Genomic DNA, 24,206 nt, shown 5'->3' with positions numbered 1-24,206 from the left:
GAATGACCGGGTAATTCTTTCTTAGACTAGTTATCAGTCTCCAGGTAAAGTAAAACAATATCCGCACAATCTGCTGTTACATTATATATGATAAACACTAGGATAGATAGCTAGCCTAGGATACAGAAGACGGTTGAATATAATCTTACTACATTATATACTAGCAGCTAGTAGAAAAGTAAACAGTACTAGAGTAAACATACCCGGCCATCTATATAAATTCTTTCCCACTGGAGGATACATGATTTTCTTTAGAACTAAAACCCGGAACTTCATCAATAGTAGGATTCAGGCAACCTGCAATCCCAGTACATTAGCTGGATTATATTCAATGCTTCCTGCCCGGAAATATATAATGCCTGTAGGCATAAAAATCAGATAATACAGCTCATCCATACCCGAAAACAACTATTTTGTCTTGCTCTATAACTATTCAGGTGCCGTTCAGTAAAGGATAGCTCTGTGCAGGGTGGAGAGGACTCAAGAAAGCAGCTTTATTCAAGATCTCTTTCGTTGCTCTGTCCCTGTAATTCTACACAAATACAGATGACTACTATATCTTCATTGGCGAGTGTAATGTGCCATGGCATCATAGACGGAGAGAGCCATCAACTTAGCAGATGAATGAGGGGTCCTTTGGTAATAGAGTAGTTAGTTCACTTTAATATGATCTTTCTTTTGTCCAAGATCTGGAGCAGTTTTATATAACTATATCATGGAAATTCATATGTTCCTGTCTTTGGTTACATGAATGCAACGACTCTTGCAGTATACTTGACATATTTTGGAGAACTGGTATGGTTAAACATCCCTTTGCATGCGGGTCACAGCTCTAGCAAGCCGTACAAAGCCACATTTAATACCAGACCCAGGAGAAATCCTACTCCGGCACACTGTAGAACCCCTTCCGATTCCAGAACCCAATAAACCGCCGTAGCATGCTCGCGTCCAGCGGGCGACACACCAGGTCGGGCCGCTCCTTCAGCGCCGCGATGGTATTGTCCGCGCGGTACCAGGGCGTGTACTGGCTGGCCTCCCAGCGGGTGAGGCGGCCGAGCACGCGTTCCTGCACCATGGGCATCAGCGGGGCGAGGGCGGTATTTGGGCCGCGCTGCTCGCGCACTGCCTGCGCCGCCCAGTCCTCATAGTCGACCATACGCACTTTATGCCCAGCCTCATTGAGCACGCGACAAGTCCCCTCGACCGTCACGGAGGCCTTCGGGTCCGGCGGGACAAGATGATACGAGCGGCCGAGGAGGGCATTGTCACCGGCGATATGCAGCATGGCGTCGACGACGTAGTCGACAGTGACGTACTCGAGGCACTGAGTGAGGCGTGGGAAGGTCCCCATCTGGATGCAGCCGACGATAAGGCGGGTGAAGAAGTCGTTCGGGTTGCTGGCGCCGGTGACGGCGTCGCCGATGATGAAGCCCGGGCGATAGATGGCGACGGGGAGGTGGTGCGGGGGTTCGTCGCGGAGCCGGCGCACCATCGCCTCGGCGGTCCACTGCGACTGCGCGTAGCCAAGATCATAGCGGAGGCCCTGGATGTGCGGCTGGAGGGGTGCGTCTTCGGGGAGCTCGCGCGTGCCCAGGATGGCGCCGGTGGGCCCCCAGGCGTCGACGCTGGAGACGTAGTGGAGTGGCTTGCGGCGGCCGGTGACAGCGAGGCTGAGAATGTTGCGCGTGCCGACAACATTGGCGGCGCGGTGCTCGCGGTACGACTCGCAGAAGTTGACCTTCGCACCGAGGTGGAAGATCACGGACGCCCAGTCAGCGAGCCAGGTGAACTGCTTGCGGCCAAGGCCGAGGTGAGGGCCGGCCAGGTCGCCGGGGAGGACGAGGAGCTTCTGGGCGAGGTGGTCTGAGGCTGGCCAGAGGTCGTAAGTCTCGAGGGTTTGGCGCACGCGCGCGGCGGCGGAGAGGGAGCCTTGAGGCCGGGCAAGACAGGCGACCTGCTGGACGGTGGGTTTGTGCAAGAGCCGGTGGAGGAGATGCGCGCCGACGAAGCCGGTGGCGCCAGTGAGGAAGACGCGGCCCTCATCGGGGCTTTGCCAGTCGGGGATCCAGGCGATATCGTTGACGAGGTCGACGTCTTGCATCCAGACGTGGGTGTCGTCGGGGGCGTTCCCGTGGGTGAGAGGTTCGGCCGGTTGGACCTGGCGAACAAGGTCGTCGAATCGCGAGTGCCGGTATAATTCTTCCATGGAGATGAGAACTTTCATGTGGATCTGAACGCGGGCGATGAGCTCGGCCGCCTGCATGGATGTGCCGCCGAGGGCAAAGAAGTCATCGCCATCATGGATATGGGGTAGATGGAGGATGTCCATCCAGATATCGCGGAGAAGAGTGTGCTTATCCTGTGCGTCGCCGTTGGACTGGGCCGGGGGAGCGTCCACGTTGGGTTTCTGTTTCTGTAGAGCATCCATCCGGCGCTGCACAAGTGTGGCACGATCAAATTTGCCGTTTGAGGTGAGAGGAAGCTCCCCCATGACCTCGATGGCATCGGGGATCATGTACGACGGGAGACGCTCTCGCGCGAACTGGGTCACAGCATGCGGATCCACGCTTCCATCGTCACTCACGACAAATGCAACTAGTGCATGCGTACCGTCGGTCGTCAACGGCGGCTGTCGAGCGACCACCGCTGTGTGCACTCTTGGGTGCCTCTCTAGGGCACGCTCAATCTCGCCCAGTTCTACCCGGAAGCCTCCATGTTTGACCTGGGAGTCAGTGCGTCCGAGAAAGTCCAAGACATTGGAGTTGGCTCCCCACTCAGCCCTATCTCCCGTGCGATAGACTCGCACGACGCCGTGGTCCTCACCGTGACGACCCAGCCGAGTAATCTCAACAAACTGCTCCGCGGTCTCGGCAGGCCGGGCGAAGTAGCCGGCAGCCTGCTGGGGCCCAGCGATGTAGACCTCGCCCGGCTGGCCCGGCTCTGTGATGAGCCGTTGCTCTTCATCAAGCAGGATAATCTCCATGTCTCCGACAGGGCGGCCAATGGGGATCAAATCCGTGTCTGTGTCTGCAGGAGTGACCTCATGCATCGTCGTGAGAGTGGTACACTCTGTCGGACCGTATGTGTTCCATAAATGCTGGGGAGGACCATGTTCGAACACGCTGCGGATCGCTTGCACGTTGGCGACGTCGCCACCCATGAGGACATGACGCAGGGTGCTAAACGCCGAGGGACAGGCCGAGACGATGATGCGGAAGAGCGCCGCCGTGATGAAGATCACAGATACCTGATGTTCCTGCAAGTACGAGGCGATGGCTCCTGGGTCGGTTGCAATGTGTCGTGGGACGACAACAATCGTAGCCCCAGAGAGAAGAGTAGCCCATATCTCAAACAGACTCAGATCGAAGCCGGGATTGTTGAACTCGGCCACGCGATCACTAGTGAGTAGAGGAGTGACCGGCGTGTTCGTGGCCAGATGGAGGATATTCTCAGGGCGAATCTGCACAGGCTTGGGCTTGCCGGTTGACCCAGACGTAAAGAGGACATGGCTGCGATCTGTCTCTGGGCGAAACTCCCAGTTTGATAGTGCCGCGTGCGCCTTCTGTCCCACGGGGGGCATGTGTACGGTGCGAAAGCCGGAGAGACTGATAGGCCCGTCCTTTTCCGTAATTATGTAGCGCACATGGACTTGATTGAACATGCCCGCGATGCGAAGCTCCGGAAGAGTAGGCTCAATGGGCACACAAGTGGCCCCAACCAGACGGACTGCAAGTTGCGCGACAATCAGTCCAAGCCCTGAACCGAGAAGGATCCCTACGGGCTCTTCCGGGGCTTTGATGCCCTCCGCGTCGAGAAATTCCGCAAGATGGATCGCCTCAGACACCAGCTCACGATATGTGAGCGTGGTATTGTCTGCCACAACAGCGGGAACGTCCGGGGCTTGTTGAGCGTGAGAATACACAATGCGTTCCATGATGGTTGTAGGGAGTCGATTAAATGCGAGAATAGTAAGATGATGGAGGACGATGAATTAAGAGATGTGAGAGGCCAATATATATGATTGAAGAAGTGCCTTTGGACTGTGGTGCCGTAGTACATCTTCCAGGATTAATATCCAAGATTAGGTTTTATTCTGCAGGAAATAACGCTAGAGGTTTCTTACATGTCTACTAAATATTGATTATTTCTATAATCTACAATACTGGCCCAGCTGAAGTTAAAAGAAACAGTTATAGAAACTGATTAGTTATAAGACTTGTATAGAAAAAAAATAAACTATCCTTCTTGCACAGATCAAGTCTATACACGCAGCGACGTTATAGAAGAGCTGTTCGAGTACTGGATCCATGGAATACGGCTGAATGAAGAACTGCAAGAGAAGTCAAAAGTCAATGACAAGAAATGCCACCATTTTCGGGTCTGTTCAGTTCATCATGACATCAACTTTCGGCCCTGATGTCACTCGCACCTTCCCTTCTCAGCTTCCTCTCTCGTGCTCGTTCCTTCTCAAACAAGGCAACTGCATAGGTATTCTGACTATTCCGGAAGTAACATCAGAGTTTCCTACATGGCTGACGATGATTCTTTTTGTGATCTATATCGCTGACTCGGTTACAATTATACTGATTAGCTATAGGCTATAGACTAACCATTTCAGTGGCTGGCGTAGAAAAGTTGATGCCCAGCACCTTGTCTGCTTCATTAGGCGTAGCACGCCGCCGGGCAGTACTTACAAGCTGCAGTAGATATGTTCCGAAGAGTCATCAGAAACAATAGGAGAAATGTTCTATGTAGCCGAATGACAATCTCTTCATAATCTAGAGATACTGACTTGATCAGGAATCAACAGTCAGCTATAGAATATCCTCCATTTTACTTCTGTAACCTTTGCGATGCAGTGAGCATAGTACATTGGACAGCCCCTATTCTGTCAGAAGCCGCAAACATGAGGGTATTGCGTCACGCATAAATCCTTGAACCTGTAGCGCGGGGGTTCAACTGCCACATACCGGAATGTATATAAGTGGGCGTTGTCCGGGACTAGGAGAGCAAGATGATACTGGAAGCATAGGCGTCAGATGCAGAACATCTCAGCCGACGAAGACAGAAAAGAGAACCAGCCTATTTGCATCATACAATTCCTCACCATCGTTGTAAGAATCAAAATGAATCCTGGACTCGATACTCTTCGTCACAAGCTCGAACAGACATTGGCTCTCCGGCGCAAGAAAGGGCGTCTGATCGAGCCGCCTTCGCCGGCAAAGCTGGACGGCTTGATTGATTTCAGCTCTAATGACTCGCTGTCTCTCACTACTCCCGGGATTCTGACCGAGGCTTTCCTGAAACAGCTCGAGATGCATTCTGCGTTCACCATCGGAAGTACCTCGTCGCGGATTTTGGACGGTACCAAGCAGTACCTGATTGACCTCGAACGGGACATAGCCAAGTTCCACCGTGCCAAAACAGCCATGTTTTTCAATTCGGGCTATGATGCCAACGTGGCGCTCTGGTCCACGATTCCTCAGCCCGGTGACTTCATTCTGTATGATGAGTATGCGCATGCGAGCATCCACGATGGGATGCGCCGTGGTCGGGCGACCACTCTGTCTTTCAAACACAACGATTGCCAGGCCTTCAAATTGTGTTTGGAGAAGATTCGAACCGAGAACTCGGGAATAGCAGAGGGACGTCAGGTGGTATTCGTCGCTCTCGAATCCTTCTACAGCATGGATGGGGACTCCGCTCCCGTTGTCGAGCTGCTCGAGGTGGCGCACAAGGCACTCCCCCGGAAGAACTTTATATTTTCGATGGACGAGGCGCATTCCAATGGGATCATGGGACCGAATGGCTCTGGGTTTGTGTGTCACTACGGATTGGAGGAGCATTCCCCCATCCGGCTTCAAACATGTGGCAAGGCGCTGGGGTCCACGGGTGGTGAGTGCCTAGCATCTCCTGTAATCAGTTATCTTTCTGACAGGGATAGCTGCTCTTTTGTGCAACGAGACCATCAAATCTGTTCTCATCAACTATGCCCGAGGGATTATCTTCAGTACGGCACCGAGTTTCCTCAGTGTGGCTGCGGTGCGAGCAGGATACGACATCATAGGCAGTAAAGAAGGCGAAGATGTGGGTATAAGTTCCCTCGGGGATCACCATCTACTAACAGTAAGCAGCGTCGAAAACGCCTTCAAAGCAATGTGTACCGCTTCTACACACAATTGACATCGCATCCAGATTGGCCGCAGATCAAACGCAAGGGCACTTTCTACCTCCCAACCGAACATACTTGGTATTTGGGGCCATTCCAGTCTCCAATCGTACCTCTGGTTCCTCAGCATGACCTCGCAGTTAACCTGGAAAAGTACTTGGAGCAGGCCAAATACAGGGTGATTACCGTGCATTACCCTATTGTTCCAGACAGGACGGGTCGCGTTCGAATTGTTTTGCATGCAGATCATACTCCGCAGCAGATTGATCATGTTGTGGAACTTATCATGCAGTGGGCAAATAAGCAGGGGGCAAGAGGGGCTCATTTGTGAAATCGTCAAAAGTATAGAACATCAAATACAGATGTACCCTAGTCTACACAAAGTTCGATATGGAAGAAATAAGATTGCACTTGTATGTTATCCACAATTATCTACATGGGCCATTTCCCTCCCTGACAGTTCCGTCTTCCTGTACCCCGAATACCAGCCTGAGAGAGATCCCATCCCCGCCGGAAAGCACATCGACAAAAGAATGTGTATACACAGTCAAAGCAAATCACAAGTAAACCTAGTACTCCAATCCTATGCAATGCAAATACAATGTACCCATCTACTTCCCAGTCTCCTGTCTACAAATGAGCCAATTGGCGCACCCCGGGTCGGCATGAGGTCCGCTAGGACGCCCAGTCCGAATCAGCATGCGTTGGTCGTCGGCGCTGAGGAAGGATGGAACGTCGACGGGAGAGTGAGCTCGACGGTCGAGTCTCCTCTTCGGCCAGGAGCTCTACTTGTGATAGCCTGTTAGCCACTCCTCGAGACAGCCTGTTCCTCGATGGGCCAGCACTGCTGCTGAGTCCGGCTGACAGAGAGGGACCAGTGCCATCCCTGCTGCCTGGTCGTAATGCCAGAGCAGAGCTGCTAAGGGAGGGCCGCGGGTGTCGCTGGCTTTCCCGTCCATCAAAATAAGCCTTGGGTTGATTGAACCGATTGATCTGTGGGGTGGCTGGTGCGGACTGATTCGCAAGGTAGCCTGGGGGCGTGGTAGACGTGCTCTTTCGTCTCATACCAGGCTTGCGTTTCTCGAGGCTGAACGATTCACTTCTCTCATTGGATTGGATCAGCTTGCCAGCCATGTCTCTAACCAGAATGGCCGGGTCATGCTCCAACTCCCGGATTGCTTCCAAAAGTCCATATTTCGCAAGAAGGCCACCTTGTTCTTCGCTAGAATCGCAGATGCTCGAGATAATACGCAGGAGGTTTAGCCGGACAGCGGCCTTGTTATGGTGTAATTTCTGTCCTAGCCTTGTGAAAAGATCAGGGCGCGCAAATGTCGAGGCAATAGGCGGACTCAGTCTCAGAAGCTTTTGCAATGGCTCGAGAATGTTCTCAAAGGCGTTCGCCTTCGAAATCGTCAGGCACCTGACAATGGAATCCGTAAATGACATCTTGTCGTAGCGGTTATCCAAGAGGTGTTCCTCAACCTTGGCCGTTTCTTCCTGGAGCCTGCCAAAGAGTTAGACCGGTATTCTCAATACATACGGAGCCGAAACATACCAAGTAAATATAGCGTCCAATGCGGTTACCTGCCAGTACGGATCCGACAACAAGGAGATGTAGAAAGCCAGACCCTTGTTGCGCCACAGTTCGCGGCGTCCGACCTTTCCTGAATGCGCCATGTCGCAGAGAATCGGCAACGCGAACTCTTTGAGCGGCCGCTCGGTCTTTACGATCTTCTGAAGAAGCGGTACTATGCCGTTCAGAGCAGCATCCTCTTGGCGGGACTTGTTCAGACGACACATATTGTAGATAGTGTTGAGAATCTGGTTGGAAACTTCCCGGAAGTGTGGCCGTTTGATGGTCGACCTCAACAAGTCCGTAAGCACGTCGATGGCGTTGGAGTTCTGGAGCGAGTCGAGAGTTGTTGAAAGCATGGACAAATTCTTGATGAACTTCAACATAGTGATCTGGTGTGCGGGCGTCATCCGCTTTAGCTCTTTCAGGACCCCTGAGACCGGTTAGCAAAGTGTTTGAAATTGCTGGACTCGATGCCTTACTGTGCAGAACTGTCCGCTCAGCAACCATTTCCTTAACGTGATTCTCGGCCTGCGAGAAAATGAAGAAGATGTTGGCTATCCGGCCTTCCACAATCTCGGCCAATTCTCCTTCCTCGTCCAAGACACGGCTCAAAACAAGTGACAAGGGATCCAGAACAGAATTGCGTGATAAAATCCTGCAGAAATCATTTTTTGGAGTCGAACCCTGAATTAAGTCAGTCTCTGAAAAAGAAAATACTGAAGGCGGACATACTTGTAAATCAAAAACGCTCCAGATACCGTTCACCCCAATGAGAACGAGATCGCGTTCATCTTCGTAGTCGTCTTCCAAGAACTCAACCAATACATTGAGACCTCCAGCACTGACGAACATCTGGAGGGTAAGAGTAGATGTTTGATACATCTGCTGCACAAAGGCTGCCGCTTCTAGTCGAATCTCTCTCGGGTATTTTTTGGAGGCAAACTCATTTATGATTGGGATACCTCCGACGAAACAGAGGTTTTCCTGGATTTCATAGTCATTGAAGATGATGGCGTTGACAATCCGCAACAAGCAAAGAATGATGTCGCGCCGACGGCAAATGTCAAGAATCTCTAATATCGGGAGCATCCCGTGAGCACTAATGATGATGTTCTTCGTCTCTGGAAGGTCACAGAATACGGTAAGCAGTTGCTCCGAGATTTCTCCAAGCACGTCTTCATCTTGAGATGTCTTTAAAGAGCTGACAAGACCCTCGACTTGACCCCGTAGACGTGCGTATTTGTCACGTGCGATGTTAGCTTCCAGATCCACCTCATCGAGCCCTTCTTCAAGCTGGGCGAACGGATCGTCCTCATCATCTTGATCCCCAAGCCATGAGTTGTTCGATAGCTTTGAGTTTAACATCAGCGTACTCCGATCTGAGCCCTCATCGCTTTCGGGCTTATCCAGGGCAACCTCATCAGCCCCTAGAATGTCAGAGAAGTCTTCATCGCGTTCATTTTCTGCGAACTTTTGTATTTCTATTGCCGATCGGTGACGCTTGACAGATATCCGTTTTCTAAGCTGTGGCTGATGATCTTCATCATGGTCCGGTGACGCCTGATACCGGACTACCTCCTTCGAGGGCGAGGGGATCGATATATCACTGCCCTCTTCGTCGATATCCTGAGATGCGTAAGAAGACGCATACTAATGAATCAGCTTAGGGGACATGCTTACCTGGAAAGCACTGAGCTTATCATCCAAAATATCTTCATTTGCAGAGATGAGGTCAGAGTAGTCTTCGACCGAGTTCTCTTTGAAGTACGATGTCGGGCGCTGCGGTCTTAATGGTGGCACAGGGGTCTTGAGAACAGGCACATTGTGGTGCATCGCAGCTATTGTGGGTTTTGTCTGCTGAGACATGTTCTCCATCCCGGTCGGTTTGGCCGAGTAAGGGCGAATGGTCCGAAGAGGATCCGATTCACCAGGTTGCTGAGAGAAAGGATCATCGAAGTCATCAAAGCCGTCTTCGGACTTCAACACTGTACCATCTAGGGATGCAAACGCCTTCAGCTTTTCGGAGGAAAGCATTCCGCCAAAATTATCCTGCGGTCGAAGGTGAGGAAGCTGCAGCGCACTGGGAGAGATGGCAGTAGCAAAGTCATCGTCCCAGTTATCTTCTTCCGTGGAGTCTGGCGAGCGGAATCGATCTGTCACATGCTTGGACACCGGGCTGGGAAGGATATCTTTTGTTGGTGTATACCGAGATGGTGCCATTTCGGGGCGCAGAGCAGCACCCTGAGCATCGTATCGGTACGGTTTCCGCAGGGTTCCAGTGTCCGGAGAACGGAGAGCTTCATTCCACTCCTGAACGCTCTTGACTGCTTCCTCATACTCGGTGGATTTCTTGGGGACCACGGAATCAGACCGGCGAGCGTTGACAATCCATGGGTGTTTAAGGAGCTTCCTGGCGGAGACACGAAGGTTGGGATCCTTTTGGAAGCATTGCATTAAGAAGTCTTTGACAGCCTGGATACTAATCAGATACCGAGAACCAAGAACGGAGCTGGAGACTAACCGGAGAAGCACCCTGAGGAAGGGGAGGGTGGTCATCATTGACGATGCGGAATAGAGCCGGCATAGGTTGGAGATTATAGTAAGGAGGCTTACCCTCCAGAAGCTCGATCACAGTACAACCAAGACTCCAAATATCGGACGCTGTTGTCGCACCAGAAAGTTCAATCACCTCCGGAGCCATCCAATACGGCGTCCCAACAACGCTGGACTCACTTAGCCCAGTGGTTCTGCTGGCCACACCAAAATCTGCAAGCTTGACAAGGCCTTCTTTCGTGGTGAGGATATTGGCCCCTTTGATATCTCGATGAATGACACCTTGCTCGTGCAGATATAAAAGACCATGGAGCACCTGCGACATGTAGAGACCAACCAGGTTTTCCGGGAAACGCCCAAAGTTCTTTGCGATCGAGTGTAAAGAGCCATTTTCACAGTATCTGTCTCGTCAGCTACACTGATCATGGCTTTAGCAATCAATGCGAAGGTACCTACTCAAGAATGATGTTTAGAGTTTCTGCAGACTTCACGAACCCCTGGTACTTCACAATGTTGGGATGCTACAACCACAGGTCAGCTCGGGTGACAAGGGACATGATCGGATGTCGCATCTTACGTCTAGGTTCTTCAAAAGATCGATTTCCAACTGCAACACTCGGCGTTAGCGGACAGCGCCTCGACCAGCGGCGACCGGAGAGGGATTACCATGATCACTCGTAGTTCACTTTTCGGCAGATCCACCAATTTGATCTGCTTCACAGCGACGGTTTCCCCGGTATTCCAATTCAGGGCCCTGTAGACTGACCCAAATGCGCCTTTACCCAGGCAGTCGCCCAATTGCTACATTAAGGCACCATTAGCCACGCCCGTCACGGGAACCAGGGAAGCCGTATTCATACATAATCCTTGAGCTCCGCGACATCTTTAGCAGAAGATTTGACAACCCTATCGTCCTTCGGTTTGTCTTGTTTGGCCGGGCTGGAGTTGAGTCTCGACAGTCGCGTTTTGGCTGGAGTTCCGGGGATCTTGGAAGGTGGCGGCGGCCCCTCACTGGTTTCGCTGGACCGGGAAACCATGGTCGCGCAGCGGGTGGATCGAGATCCCCTTTTCGCTGTTATCAAATGGCACTCAGCTGAAAGCACTCGGATTCCGACAACTGTAGGCTTAGACGACGAGGGAAGGTGTGGTAAGGGCAGGCGCCAGAGAACCGATCGGATCGCTCATGTCAGCCCGAGCTAGTTATTCAGAAAGAAGAGACCTTGTTAGTAGGTTTCAGACACATTATGAGATGCAGCAGGGAGATGAATCCGCGCTGAATACCGCAGAGAATATGGCATGATCGCATGGTGGATAAAGGCAAAAGAAAAACATACAGGAACGATCCTTGTCCTCCAGTCAAGAGAGAGCCGCGTCCGGTTGAAACGCGTCTCTACACATCGAATGCCCCTCCAGAAAAGCGAATCCAATCTTCCGCTCGTCAGAAAGACTCACGGAAATCCAACCAGAAGATTGCGAAAGGACCGACGAAAAGTCACGGACTGCTGTGCCTGCCGGAGCAAATGCAGGACAGGCGGGTGTTTTGAACTTTCCTTTTCTCTTTTCCCCACAGACCACCACCAGCTGGCTTAGGCCATGACGCAGCGCCCGGCCGCTGCTGGATCTCCGATCAGCCTTATCACGGTATCAGACCCGCGGTGCGAGCTGTACAATAACCCTCTACAACTCGTAGCTTGATGTACATGATATCTACCTGCAATGTAATGCTGCACTTTACATGTGCAGGTCATAAGTCTTGTTTTGCCTTTGCTGATTTACGATATTAGATCCTCGGAACAGGAAATGCACTTCCGTTAAACTAATGTATGCTTATATACAGATACGCCATAACGCTGCGGATGTAAAAAGGGTATCTCTGTCAGTAGAGGTCATTGGACTTGGTGCCATGGCTTATAATTGCTTTTGTGCTTCCCGGAGAAGACGTAGAACATCCGACGCCAGGTAGAGGCTGCCAGCGATGACCAATGGCGCGCCGCTAGCTTGTTCACAAGCCCAATGGATAGCGCCGGAAATGTCTTCCCCAAAGGTTTGCACTTGTCCAATACCCGCGATTGATCGGACACATGAAGCCACCTCTTCTGGATCATTGGCCTTGACCCAGGGCATGCCATCAACGGGACCGAACGCGGTGATGGCAACTCGGTCGCCCGCCTTGATGATAGAATGAAACAAGGATTCTATATCCTTACCGCGCGATGCCGCGATGACCCAGGTAACGTTCGTACCTTGCGGACGAAGTTTGTAATCCACATACTCTCCGAGAACCTCCGCCGACTGAGTATTGTGTGCACCATCCAGCAGAACAGGCTCCTCGCGATCTACCAAGGGTTTCAAAAGAATCTTCTGTAGGCGTGCCGGCCACTCGACTTTCGACAGTTGTGGAACCAGCGCATCGACGTCGATGTCGGGACGGAATCGGGGTAAAGCAAGTTTCAGAGCCGAGACTGCACAGGACATGTTCGCTCGCTGGTGAGGTAGGAGATCCAGTGTAGCAAAAAGCTGACCAAGCGATGGGGAGTGGTATTCAGGTGTATCAGGGCGTGTGAAGATCGCGTCGATGCCGAGTTCCTTGATGTGACCTTCGAGGGTTCGGAGCACTTCAACCGAATTGGTGCCATTGACAACACATGGAACACCTGACTTCATAATCCCAGCCTTTTCCCTTGCAATTTCTTCAATGGTATCGCCGAGGAGGAACTGATGGTCCAGGCCTATCTTCGCGATGACCGAGACCAGGACGTCGGTCAAGATGTTCGTTGCGTCCAGCCGACCGCCCATGCCAACCTCAACCACCCCGATATCAACGCGCTCATGATTGAATATTTCGAATGCAGTTGCGGTCAGTAGCTCAAACTCGCTCGCACCGATTCCCAGCGTTTGATCTCGAAGCTTTACTCTAGCTTCGATCTGCCGGAAGAGCGACTCTTGGACGACTTTCTCGCCGATGGTGATGCAGTCCCAACGATCAATCAGATGCGGGGAGGTGAAACGGCCACAGCGAACACCACCTGTCGACAACAGGTGGGACAGATAAGCGCTGATGGACCCTTTGCCATTGGTGCCAGCGATATGGATTGCCTTCCAAGTCAGCGGAGTCTGCTGGAGAAGGCGGACAATGCGACTAAGACCGAGCTCAATCATCCCTCCAAGTATGTGATGATTGATAGTTGAAGAGGGCCAATCCTCATGATCAGAGGAAGATGAGGGACAAGGTTGTCATGGAGGGAAAAAGGTGTTATCTATTAGACCTCCAGAAAACTTGCGCCGATCTGGGAAAAGAGTTGCCCGCGGGATTCGGGCAAGATAATTATCGGAGAGCTGTCAGGTGCCGACCGATAAGAAATTAATGCCTAAGGCAGACAGGGTAGAGAGAGCCGAGGCCGGAACCGGTCGTTACCGTACGTAATACCCCCAGTCGGAGGGACAATCGAGGTAACTGGTATCGATCTCCATGGCAGCAACGCTGAGGGTAGTATACACGGAGTTGATCCATGGAAATGGGCAATCGTGTGCAATGTGATCAATGCCATTGTCAGTGAAACATTTAGTGGCCGATTCAATTTCAATTGACAACCCATTCATCCACTCTTCCCTCACTTCACCCTTTAGGCGCTGTACCAGAATTGTACGCGGACGATCATTGGGGCGCCACCACTGGCTCTGCCAGCCACCCAGAATCCCCCAATGTTTCCCTCAGGCCAACCCGCGGCGCTACGACCGCAAGCCTCAGGCGCGAAATCTCTTCGCCTCCGCTTTTTACCCTTACGAGGAAAACCAAATCTCGCCGGTTCTCCATCAACACATCGCCCTGGCCGCTGTCCCCGCAATCTGGCCCTCTCCATTTAAGGTCTCGCGTCACTTCACGCTACTTCTGGATGCGGCTTCTCTCCTTGATTTCCATTCCTGCCTGGACCGTCGCTCTCTATCCTCTCTCTTCCCATTCTCTGTAGCCATGGGTATTCCGTGAGTCCACAATTTCTTACCCTACACAACTTTCGCCGCTGTCGGGATTCTACACGCGACTCCATCGGCCAAGAGCGCACGGAACGGCTGTCATATCTGACTGACATGACGCAGACTGTTTTGCGAGTCCTCCGCAGATGCTCCGAAGAACAATGCTGTCAAAGACCCATGTGCCGCTGCGCGCTCCGCAATTCGTCGCCAGGCTACTATTCGTCGTCCCTCGCGCTATGGCGGCTCCGCGTTGCGCAGCGCAACTCTCCGGTCGCCTTTCCCTCGTCCGCTAGCAGATGAGATTGAGCGTGAGGCGAATGGTCTTCAGCGTCATGTGCGATCTCCGCTTTCGAATTCTAGCAGCGCCGACGACCCGTTCGACCTGGCCCGCGGCCTCCTGGATTCCGATAGACGCGAAGCCGGCCAGCGACTGCTGAGCGATGCGCTCCGTCATGGGCGGCCTGGTCAGCGATTGAGGATACCGCGCAGCTCGGCCCTGCCCGATCTATACAACCGTCCATCGCCGGGTGATGACACGACAAACAGGCTTGACCAGACTCATCCCCAGTTAACACCGCGTTTTGCTCCTGCGATTGCATACCATAGGACTGCGTCTCCACAAGCGCGCCCAGAAGCTGCTCGGCTATCTCCATACCTTCGACCAGATGGCCTTGGAGGTGATCTTTCGATCTCAGCGGGCTTCCCTACACTGCGACGTGTCGGTGAACGATCGATCAATGAGGCGAATCGTCCCAACCGCGAGTCGGCTATTGATGGACTTGGCGACCGACAGAGAAGCCTGAGTCCAGATGACGACCATGCTAACGATGCATGGGAGACTCTCCTTACTACGATCACGCCGGATACCAATCTTCCGAGTGCCGATTCGTCCTTCACTTCCGCATCTGCATCTGGAACGAATGCGTCGACAATCGGGACTTCCAGAAGTTCGGCAACCTCGCTGCAGAGTCTGCCGAACCCTATGGACTCGAGCACGGGCACTGTACAGATGGTCCTAGATCCATACCCTGAGTTTCTAAACCCCTGTGACTATTCAAGCTCCAGTGATTCCGACAGCGACTCCGAAACCGGGATCTCTGGAAACGCATTGTTCCGTCGCTACCGTCGTGTTCGCCAGATGGAGTCGCTGAGACGGGCTCAGCATCTCCAGTCAACCATGAGCAACCACCCTCCTATCCCTACCATCTCCTTTGCATTTTCCGATTCTTCTTCTACCTCTACCGATCCAGACCTGCAGCAGATGCAAGCCATCTTAGATCGACTTGCGCGTCGCGAGGATATCCCAGAAGAATGGTGGGCGGCAGCTGGACTGTCCCGCACCCTTGGCCGCCGGCTCGGCGCGAACGATGACACTAACGACACTGATAGCGTGGATGGACCGCTCAGGTCGAGGTGATCATATACCTTTCTGTCACTGTGTTAGATATCGAGTGTTTAGTTATTAGGTCATCTGGGGATGCTTGTGGTTTCGAGTTGTTCTTAGCGGGGGTTTCTTGTTTGGCGTTATGGTGTCGCAGCCAGGGTCAGTCGGCTGAATAAGTTATGGACAGGAATTTCCCATTATGAGGTGGAATTGATCTGAAGTGCATATTCGGGCACCTATTGTACTCATATATCCTGGCTTGTCTAATGTCATTTGGTGTGAATCAAACCTGTGTGTCGGAATTGTAAGAGTCGTAACCGCTTAGCCTGGGATGGGATACTTCAAGTTGCTGCTAGCCGTGGGCATGTGACCTCATGCATTGACCAGTTGCTCCTTCAATGGCAGTGAGAACGGCATTTGACTATCCCACATAAGCATTACCGTCTATGTTCCACCATCTTGAACCCCAAGAAATACAAAAGCACCATAAACATGCCAAGTTTACTTCATCCACAGTCTACAAAGTATAACCGGCGGTGCCTGATAAGTTAGCCGGTCCCCTGTGACGTATCTCACTATCGCTGGCCCGGCCGGAGTCAATGCGATCGCGAGACCCCACTCTGACGACAAGCCCCGCCGACTTATTTATCCCATCGAGCCGCCGTCGGAGCTTCTCGCTGCCATCCAGAACTGCCATTCTCCTGTTTGTGGCCCATCACTCGGTACAGGTACCGACAGAGCGTGTCTCGAATCGGACTTTCTCATAGCAAATCTCTTAACCCTATCCAACATCTTCCGCCCTTCAAAGCGTCCCAACCTTTGCATGCACGGGACCACGATCTCTGTCCTTGAATCCATATAAAACCTACTCCCCAATCTACTTTCTCCATATATATCCCCTTATAATAATACACACACCAATCATGGACGACCAAGTGAGTCGACTGGTCGATAAAATCTGGAGTAAGTCTTCTTTTCCCCGGGGGGCGGGGAGCAACATGCTCCGCAATCAACCCCAGCAAGAAACTAACCAAATCTCCCCAGACAAATTCCAATCCACACCCAAAGACACCCGCCTATTAATTGCCATCAGCGGGATACCCGGGTCAGGCAAAACAGAGCTCGCAACTATGATGGCCAACCGCATCAACCGGCGCTACCTTACACAACACCCTGAGTCACCACAAGTCGCAACCAACGTGCCCATGGACGGCTACCATCTAACCCGGGCTCAACTATCTGAGATGCCAGACCCGGCGTATGCCATCGCGCGTCGCGGCGCAGCGTTCACCTTCGACGGGGAAAAGTTTCTGCAGCTGGTCCGGGCGTTGCGGGAACAGGTGACGCCTGAGACGCAGAGTCTGTATGCACCGAGCTTTGATCATGCGGTGAAAGACCCGGTTGACGACGATATACTAATCCCGGCGTCGTGTCGGGTGATATTCTTTGAGGGAAATTACTTGAGCTTGAATAAGGAGCCGTGGAATCGGGCGGCTGAGTTGATGGATGAGTTGTGGTTTGTGGAGGTGGATTTTGAGGTCGCGAAGAAGAGGTTAATTAAAAGGCATGTTAAGGCCGGGATTGCGAGTGATGAGGCGGAGGCGGAGAAGAGGGTCTTGGAGAATGACCTGGTAAATGGGAAGGAGATTGTTGATTATAGGTTAGATCTGCAAGAGTTGGTCGTTAGTCGGTATGATCCTGCGTGGGATGCATGAGTGGGAAATGTGGGTGGATGGACACTTTAGAGTTATAGACGTTGGTCAAGACTCGGTGCTTACTAGACTTATACTTATGATTACCCAGATACCTGGATACACGACATGCATGGAGAGATCATATTAGCAATTGAAGACTTGCATTCAATGAACTTTAGCGGATGGACAGCTCTCTTTGGTGTTGTAGATCTTGCTAAAATTAGGTCCAGATCGAAATCTTTATGAAGTTGACTCTCAAAACGAATGACTATCTGCTTCGTACGCCTCTGGACTCTGACAGAGACTAGCTCAAGCTGCGTCCACACGCCACATATTGAATTTGCTGAACAGACGAGGCACACGCAGACAGTCCGGTAGTATCCAGAACAGCAAGCAACGAAATTTCTAAAGCAAACATCCCCAATTCCACACACCTTAGATACCGAAATTAGCATTCTGAGTACTTCTTCACTACTATACATGCATCATACCTCTACGATGGACATATCTACCCACCCATACAAAGGCATCCTCAGGACGCTTCACGCTGTGCTAAAGCTGAGGACTTATTCAATATACTACCAGGGTAAACTCTGATCTTTGAACCAGTGCTTTGTATGCTTGTGTGTGGCTAGAAAAGGAGAATACAATAACATGGTCAAATTAACGTCGTACGAATGCAGATTTCCAACTATGTCTATGGTAGCTACTAGCTAAAAGCTCAGGTAGTACAGACAACATCACTTTTCCTGAAGCTTAGCATATCCTGCTTAATTGCCGTGATCTAATGGTCGAAACCAAGGCTGCAAAGCAGTGTACAGTTTGTATTGCATCTGCCGCAAGGGCAGACGCAACGGACCCTCTCCCTACCTAAGCATCTACTGAAAGTAGGTTGCTGGAGACTCGCTAATTGTGATTATTACAAGCTCCTGAGCGCTTAGGGTAAGATATTCATCACAGAGGGTAGTGCAAACTGTTCTTATATGATAACCCTTGAGGATTGTGCTGAATCTCCCTCCGAGCTCTGCAGCTTGTTAGGAAGTCGGTTGACTCCTTACCTAGGACTCATTATGGAGGTGAGGATATTGTTATCCTGGGTTTGCATGTTTCCCTAAGCGATAGAAGCCATTGCTGACTTGGTATTCCGGATGTTCCGACTATTGCTTTAGGGGGTGTGGTAGGCAGTAGGCGGCTGTAGATGATAGTTCCGATGATGCATCAACTTGGAAATGGGGTTATTGAGAGGCATCCAAAAGAGCATGTATATCAGGTACACTCCTAGTACCTATCCATGACTACAGGTATCTCTATCCAGTATTCCTTATGTCCACTAGGATCAGGATAGGAGTGAGGCCCGGGCGCTAGCCGAGCTGGTCCCTGGCGGACTCCACCCGAGTCTTCGGGCCATTGGCCAAGACTTCAACCCCCGGCAGCGAAATGAAGGATGGATCGGCAGGGTCGGTGCCTCATGGGGCGGAGTGGTCTGGCCTCACTCTCCTTTTATATTTATACGCCGGTCACTCTTATTCCCCCCAGTCACTTTCCCATAGATCATTCTAGCTTCTCAGCAGTCTCTCTTTTATTGTAGTTGCATTACATCCAGCCAATGCTCGGATAGTCGTTCGTTATTACGTTCTTTTGTTGCTTTGTTGCCTTCATATCCCATTGAACTTCATATGCTTGTTGCTTTGAGCTCTGGGAGCTCGATAGCATCATGTTGTTCGCTCATTTTGCTTTCCTTGTTACACTCCTGGCCTTAGGAGGCCTCACCGTAGCTACACAGACCCGGCCATGTTTGGTGTCTGCCATGAGGTATACCGTGACAGCAGATAGCTGCACTTAGTTGATGTCTCCTGCTAACCCCGGTATAGGTCTCAATCGGATCCTGATAACCTCCAAGACATTTGTGCGACGAACGTAGGCAAGGTGTGGGCCAAGATCGTGGAATTTTGCGGGGATGAGAGACAATCGGCTCTGGAGCAGTTAAAAGACACCTGCACATCTGCAGGTTACACAATTGGTATGTCTTGAACTTGGGTGATGCTTGTGACAAAGATGAGAGACATTTGACTCTACTTATGCAGCATACAAACCAACAGCCTCGTCCGACATCGCGTCCCATTCCACCGCTCTTTTCAGCTCAACCAAGCCTAGCTCCGTCATAGCTAGTTCAACCGGCATCTCCACTTCCAGCTCTGCTCCAGACGCCAGCTCTAGTCTTTGTCCCAGCACTCATCCTAACCAGACCATTTCGTTGGGCTCGGCTGACCGTGGCGCGTCAGCTGCTGCGTTTGCGGCTGTCGTTTTTGTCGGATTTGCAGCGACGTTATAGATTTTTAAGTTAGTCCGCTTCGTATGATATCTCAGACGAAACTCTGGACCCTTGAGCATCAATGATGTCGAGTACATATTGTGCGCAGTCCGCGTCACTTTAACCGCGTCTTCTCCACCGGTGTAGGCATTCGTAGGCAGCTCTCCGAAACCTGCTGGTAGGCGGAAAGCTCATACGTAATATATCCTAGTGGGGCCAAGGTTGCATGGGAATCTTGATGGTACGTAGTCGCAGCTCGGCGGAAACCATATCCTGCAAACGGATATACGGTGTCCGAGGCTCGGAGCTGATTTGTAAGAAAGCACGGCAGTTGCTGAGGGACGTGGCGTGAACTGAAAGAAAACTACACGTGACTGCGCTCGTCGCGCGTTCCCGCCAGCCGGACAAAGATTGGCGGCGCACCAGTCAGCGGGCTCGCATGCAAAGGGCAGCCCATCTAGTCCAAACACGAAAATTCGCGTGGATATCCACCGTAACGCGTTTGCCCCGGCGACATCAAATATCTCCTCCCATCTTTCTGCCCCTCCGTCTTCTCTTTCCTCTCATCTCTCATCCTCCCTCAGCTCCTGTCTTCAGGACATTCTTTCTGTGACGAATTTCTCCTCTCAATCCTCTCTTATACATATCCAAGCCTTCTTTTCTCTACTACAATAATATTATATCCATATACCCTTTGTTCTAGTTTATTTCTTCGTTGTCTATAACCTCACTGTCCAAAATGTTTGTCTACAAGAGAGGTGAGTGCGAGTTGCATACATTCCCCTGTTCTGGATGGAATGAACGCCCGTCGATTGAGCAGAATGGACCTTGCCACCCCTGCAACTGTCAGTGCTGACTTTGAATCTAGACGGACGCAAAGAACGCGTGCAGTTCGACAAGATCACTGCCCGTGTGTCAAGGCTCTGTTACGGCCTTGACCCCGAGCATGTCGATGCTGCTGCTATCACCCAGAAGGTCATCTCTGGTGTCTACCAGGGTGTCACCACCGTTGAACTCGATAACCTGGTAGGTTTGCAGCACTTACGATAGACAGAGCAAGTGCTGATGTGTCGACCTAGGCTGCTGAAACCGCTGCGTACATGACTGTCACACATCCCGACTACGCCATCCTCGCTGCCCGTATCGCCGTTTCCAACCTCCACAAGCAGACCAAGAAGCAGTTCTCGTTGGTCATTTCAGATCTCTACCACTATGTCAACCCCAAGAACAACCAACCTGCGCCAATGATATCAAAGGAGACATACGAAATAATCATGAAACACGCCGATGAGCTTAACTCGGCTATTGTATACGACCGTGATTTCAACTACAACTTCTTCGGCTTCAAGACCCTGGAGCGGTCATACCTGTTGCGGATCAACGGAAAGGTGGCTGAGCGTCCCCAGCACCTGCTGATGCGTGTTGCCGTTGGTATCCACGGTAGTGACATCGAGAAGGCCATCGAGACCTACCACTTGATGTCCCAGAAGTACTTCACTCACGCCTCCCCGACTCTGTTCAACGCTGGTACTCCCCAGCCTCAGCTTGCCTCTTGCTTCCTCGTCGACATGAAGGAGGACAGCATTGACGGTATCTACGACACTTTGAAGACTTGCGCTATGATCTCCAAGACCGCCGGTGGTATTGGTCTGAACGTGCACCGCATCCGCTCTACCGGATCTTACATTGGTGGCACCAACGGTACCTCCAACGGTCTTGTTCCCATGCTTCGGGTTTTCAACAACACTGCCAGATACGTTGACCAGGGTGGCAACAAGCGTCCCGGTGCTTTTGCCATCTACCTTGAGCCCTGGCACTCGGATGTCTTCGAGTTCCTGGACCTCCGTAAGAACCACGGTAAGGAGGAGGTCAGAGCCCGCGATCTGTTCTATGCCCTGTGGACTCCGGATCTGTTCATGAAGCGTGTTGAGGCGAACGGCGACTGGACTCTGTTCTGCCCCAACGAAGCCCCTGGCTTGGCTGATGTCTACGGTGACGAGTTCGACGCCCTCTACGAGAAGTAAGTTTGTTGGTTCGTGTATTCTCAACTCATGCTAATAGTATTGTAGGTACGAGAAGGAAGGCCGTGGCCGTCGTACCATCAAGGCTCAGAAGCTCTGGTACGCTATTCTGGAGGCTCAGACCGAGACTGGTAACCCCTTCATGCTGTACAAGGATGCTTGCAACAAGAAGAGCAACCAGAAGAACCTCGGAACCATCCGTAGCTCCAACCTCTGCACTGAGATCATTGAGTACAGTGCTCCGGATGAGGTTGCTGTCTGCAACCTTGCCTCTCTTGCCCTTCCTACTTTCGTCGATGCTGCTCGCGGCGAGTATGACTTTGGCAAGCTCCACGAGGTCGTCCAGGTCTTGGTCCGTAACTTGAACAAGATCATCGACATCAACTACTACCCCGTCCCGGAGGCCAAGAAGTCCAACTTCCGTCACCGTCCCATTGCGCTGGGTGTCAACGGTCTGGCTGATGCTTTCCTCGCTCTCCGCCTGCCCTTCGACTCGGCCGAGGCCAGACAGCTGAACATCCAGATCTTCGAGACCATCTATCACGCTGGTTTGACCGCCTCGTCCGATCTCGCCAAGGAGTTCGGAACTTACGAGACCTACGAGGGATCTCCTGTCTCCCAGGGTATCCTTCAGTACGACATGTGGGACCGCACTCCCACTGACCTCTGGGACTGGGCTGCTCTCAAGGCCAAGATCGCCCAGACTGGTGTCCGCAACAGCTTGCTGGTCGCCCCCATGCCCACTGCCAGTACCAGTCAGATCTTGGGCTTCAACGAGTGCTTCGAGCCTTACACCTCCAACATCTACTCCCGCCGTGTCTTGGCTGGTGAGTTCCAGGTGGTCAACCCCTGGCTGCTGAAGGACCTGGTCGATCTCGGCCTGTGGTCGGACAACATGAAGAACCGCATCATTGCCGAGGGTGGTTCCGTCCAGAACATCCCCAACATCCCCAGTGACATCAAGGCGCTGTACAAGACGGTGTGGGAGATCTCCCAGCGGACGATCCTGCAGATGGCAGCGGACCGTGGTGCGTTCATTGACCAGTCTCAGTCCCTCAACATCCACCTGAAGGAGCCCACCATGGGCAAGATCACCAGCATGCACTTTGCCGGCTGGAAGATGGGTCTGAAGACGGGTATGTACTACCTGCGCACGATGGCCGCCTCTGCGCCCATCCAGTTCACCGTCGACCAGGAGCAGCTCAAGGTCGAGGATACCAATGTGGCCCGCACCAATGCCGCCTACAAGAAGCGGGCTGTTGGCGCGGCCTCCAGCACCTACTCTGCTGTTCCCCGCGGCCAGGCTCCGGTCAACGGACACAGCGAGAACGGAGTCAACGGAATCAACGGCTCCAACAACGGCAGCCCTCGGGCTCTTGCTGCGGATGCCTCCTCCACTCAGGAGAACGGCCCCCAGGAGGAGGACAGCCAGCAGGAGAGCGAAGAGCGGGAGAACGACATCTACTCGCAGCAGGTGCTCCAGTGCAGCATTGAGAACAAGGAGGCGTGCATTATGTGCCAGGGTTAGGCATATACCTCGTGTTTTCTCTTTGTCTGATCTGGTCGGGTTTGATTGATTTGTCTTGGCGTCAGGGTTGTAATTATATCACGAGATTGATGGATACTTTTTGCTTCTTGCGCATGGTTATGGGAAATGACTGTATTTACTGTTATGTTTTTCTTCGGTATAGGAATTATTTATCTTATTATATCATATTATCATTTCTTAGGAGCCTATTAGCCTATACCAATCCATGATACGAACATATGGATGGTTTAATGATCCCCCGCCTGATTGGGCATATAATCCTTGGCCGTCTGCTTGGTCTTGTCCATGCCCTCGTTGGCCTTGGTCTTGGCCTGTTCGGCGTACTGGGAGGCATCGGAGTCTATACCAAAGTATCTCCGTCAGCATTACTCCGACATTATACTCCAATCCAACAACTCCAGATGCCTTCCTCCGGATCAAATTGGAAAGGAAAAAGAAAGGAAAGGAAAGGAAAGAAATTGACATACTCTGCTGCCCCGTCATCTGGTTATAGTAATCCTTGCCCTTGTTCTTGGCGTTTTCGAGGTTCTGCTTGATGGAATCCATTTTGGTTTAACTTCCTTTTCATCATTAAACAATTAGCATTGATTGACTGGTCCCCTTATAGATAGTAAAATAGATGGTGGAGGTGAATACATACGAGTAACTCGTGAAATGTAGATAGTCAATCAATTCTGCTTGAAGTGAGAGTGTTACAGTTAAAGAGTTAGTTGTTAGTGCAGGAATCATCTTATATGGTATCCCATGGATGCAAAATGAATCATAGACTTTCATCCTATGACGTCGGATTCAGTTCTAGATGGGTAAATAAGGTATAGAGTTGGAGTAGTATGTGGTGGATGTCAGAGACGTGAGTTTATTTGGCTGGTGAAGGGAAGTGTCGGTTCCATGGGTGGGAAGGGAAGGGATAGGTTGTGGGTGGGTGACATCTTCGACTTGACGTCTTACTCCGTACTTTGCCTATCTTATCGATTCAG

General features: G+C 51.7%; 9 protein-coding genes across 9 annotated transcripts; 5 read left to right on the top strand and 4 right to left on the bottom strand.

The window, feature by feature from the left end:
- Positions 1–880: 880 nt before the first annotated feature.
- An04g01150 (uncharacterized protein) lies at positions 881–3,934 on the bottom strand (the record flags this gene model as incomplete). Its single annotated transcript, XM_059747305.1, has 1 exon — positions 881–3,934. One exon carries the CDS (start codon positions 3,932–3,934, stop codon positions 881–883), a length of 3,054 nt encoding a protein of 1,017 aa, XP_059600472.1.
- Positions 3,935–5,126: 1,192 nt separating this feature from the next.
- An04g01140 (uncharacterized protein) lies at positions 5,127–6,500 on the top strand (the record flags this gene model as incomplete). The annotated part of the gene is made up of 3 exons (XM_001401442.1): positions 5,127–5,895; positions 5,945–6,087; positions 6,135–6,500. 3 exons carry the CDS (start codon positions 5,127–5,129, stop codon positions 6,498–6,500), a joined length of 1,278 nt encoding a protein of 425 aa, XP_001401479.1.
- Positions 6,501–6,844: 344 nt separating this feature from the next.
- On the bottom strand, positions 6,845–11,335 carry An04g01130 (uncharacterized protein; the record flags this gene model as incomplete). Its single annotated transcript, XM_001401441.1, has 10 exons — positions 6,845–7,673; positions 7,725–8,175; positions 8,225–8,429; positions 8,478–9,371; positions 9,426–10,217; positions 10,267–10,699; positions 10,755–10,819; positions 10,876–10,905; positions 10,965–11,099; positions 11,159–11,335. The coding sequence occupies 10 exons, from the start codon at positions 11,333–11,335 to the stop codon at positions 6,845–6,847; spliced, it is 4,011 nt and encodes a 1,336-aa protein (XP_001401478.1).
- An 871-nt stretch (positions 11,336–12,206) lies between these two features.
- An04g01120 (uncharacterized protein) lies at positions 12,207–13,457 on the bottom strand (the record flags this gene model as incomplete). The annotated part of the gene is made up of 1 exon (XM_001401440.3): positions 12,207–13,457. The coding sequence occupies one exon, from the start codon at positions 13,455–13,457 to the stop codon at positions 12,207–12,209; it is 1,251 nt and encodes a 416-aa protein (XP_001401477.1).
- Positions 13,458–14,268: 811 nt separating this feature from the next.
- An04g01110 (uncharacterized protein) lies at positions 14,269–15,687 on the top strand (the record flags this gene model as incomplete). The annotated part of the gene is made up of 2 exons (XM_001401439.1): positions 14,269–14,279; positions 14,394–15,687. 2 exons carry the CDS (start codon positions 14,269–14,271, stop codon positions 15,685–15,687), a joined length of 1,305 nt encoding a protein of 434 aa, XP_001401476.1.
- An 890-nt stretch (positions 15,688–16,577) lies between these two features.
- On the top strand, positions 16,578–17,369 carry An04g01100 (uncharacterized protein; the record flags this gene model as incomplete). The annotated part of the gene is made up of 2 exons (XM_001401438.1): positions 16,578–16,617; positions 16,699–17,369. The coding sequence occupies 2 exons, from the start codon at positions 16,578–16,580 to the stop codon at positions 17,367–17,369; spliced, it is 711 nt and encodes a 236-aa protein (XP_001401475.1).
- Positions 17,370–19,062: 1,693 nt separating this feature from the next.
- On the top strand, positions 19,063–19,680 carry An04g01090 (uncharacterized protein; the record flags this gene model as incomplete). Its single annotated transcript, XM_001401437.1, has 3 exons — positions 19,063–19,160; positions 19,220–19,368; positions 19,433–19,680. The coding sequence occupies 3 exons, from the start codon at positions 19,063–19,065 to the stop codon at positions 19,678–19,680; spliced, it is 495 nt and encodes a 164-aa protein (XP_001401474.1).
- Positions 19,681–20,398: 718 nt separating this feature from the next.
- An04g01080 (uncharacterized protein) lies at positions 20,399–23,208 on the top strand (the record flags this gene model as incomplete). The annotated part of the gene is made up of 4 exons (XM_001401436.3): positions 20,399–20,417; positions 20,528–20,685; positions 20,739–21,679; positions 21,729–23,208. The coding sequence occupies 4 exons, from the start codon at positions 20,399–20,401 to the stop codon at positions 23,206–23,208; spliced, it is 2,598 nt and encodes an 865-aa protein (XP_001401473.1).
- A 248-nt stretch (positions 23,209–23,456) lies between these two features.
- An04g01070 (uncharacterized protein) lies at positions 23,457–23,775 on the bottom strand (the record flags this gene model as incomplete). Its single annotated transcript, XM_001401435.3, has 2 exons — positions 23,457–23,569; positions 23,697–23,775. The coding sequence occupies 2 exons, from the start codon at positions 23,773–23,775 to the stop codon at positions 23,457–23,459; spliced, it is 192 nt and encodes a 63-aa protein (XP_001401472.1).
- Positions 23,776–24,206: the final 431 nt, after the last annotated feature.

This window comes from Aspergillus niger, assembly GCF_000002855.4.
Source record: "Aspergillus niger supercontig An04".
In the NCBI taxonomy this organism is placed as follows: domain Eukaryota; kingdom Fungi; phylum Ascomycota; class Eurotiomycetes; order Eurotiales; family Aspergillaceae; genus Aspergillus; species Aspergillus niger.
This window is presented reverse-complemented; position numbering and strand designations above follow the sequence as displayed.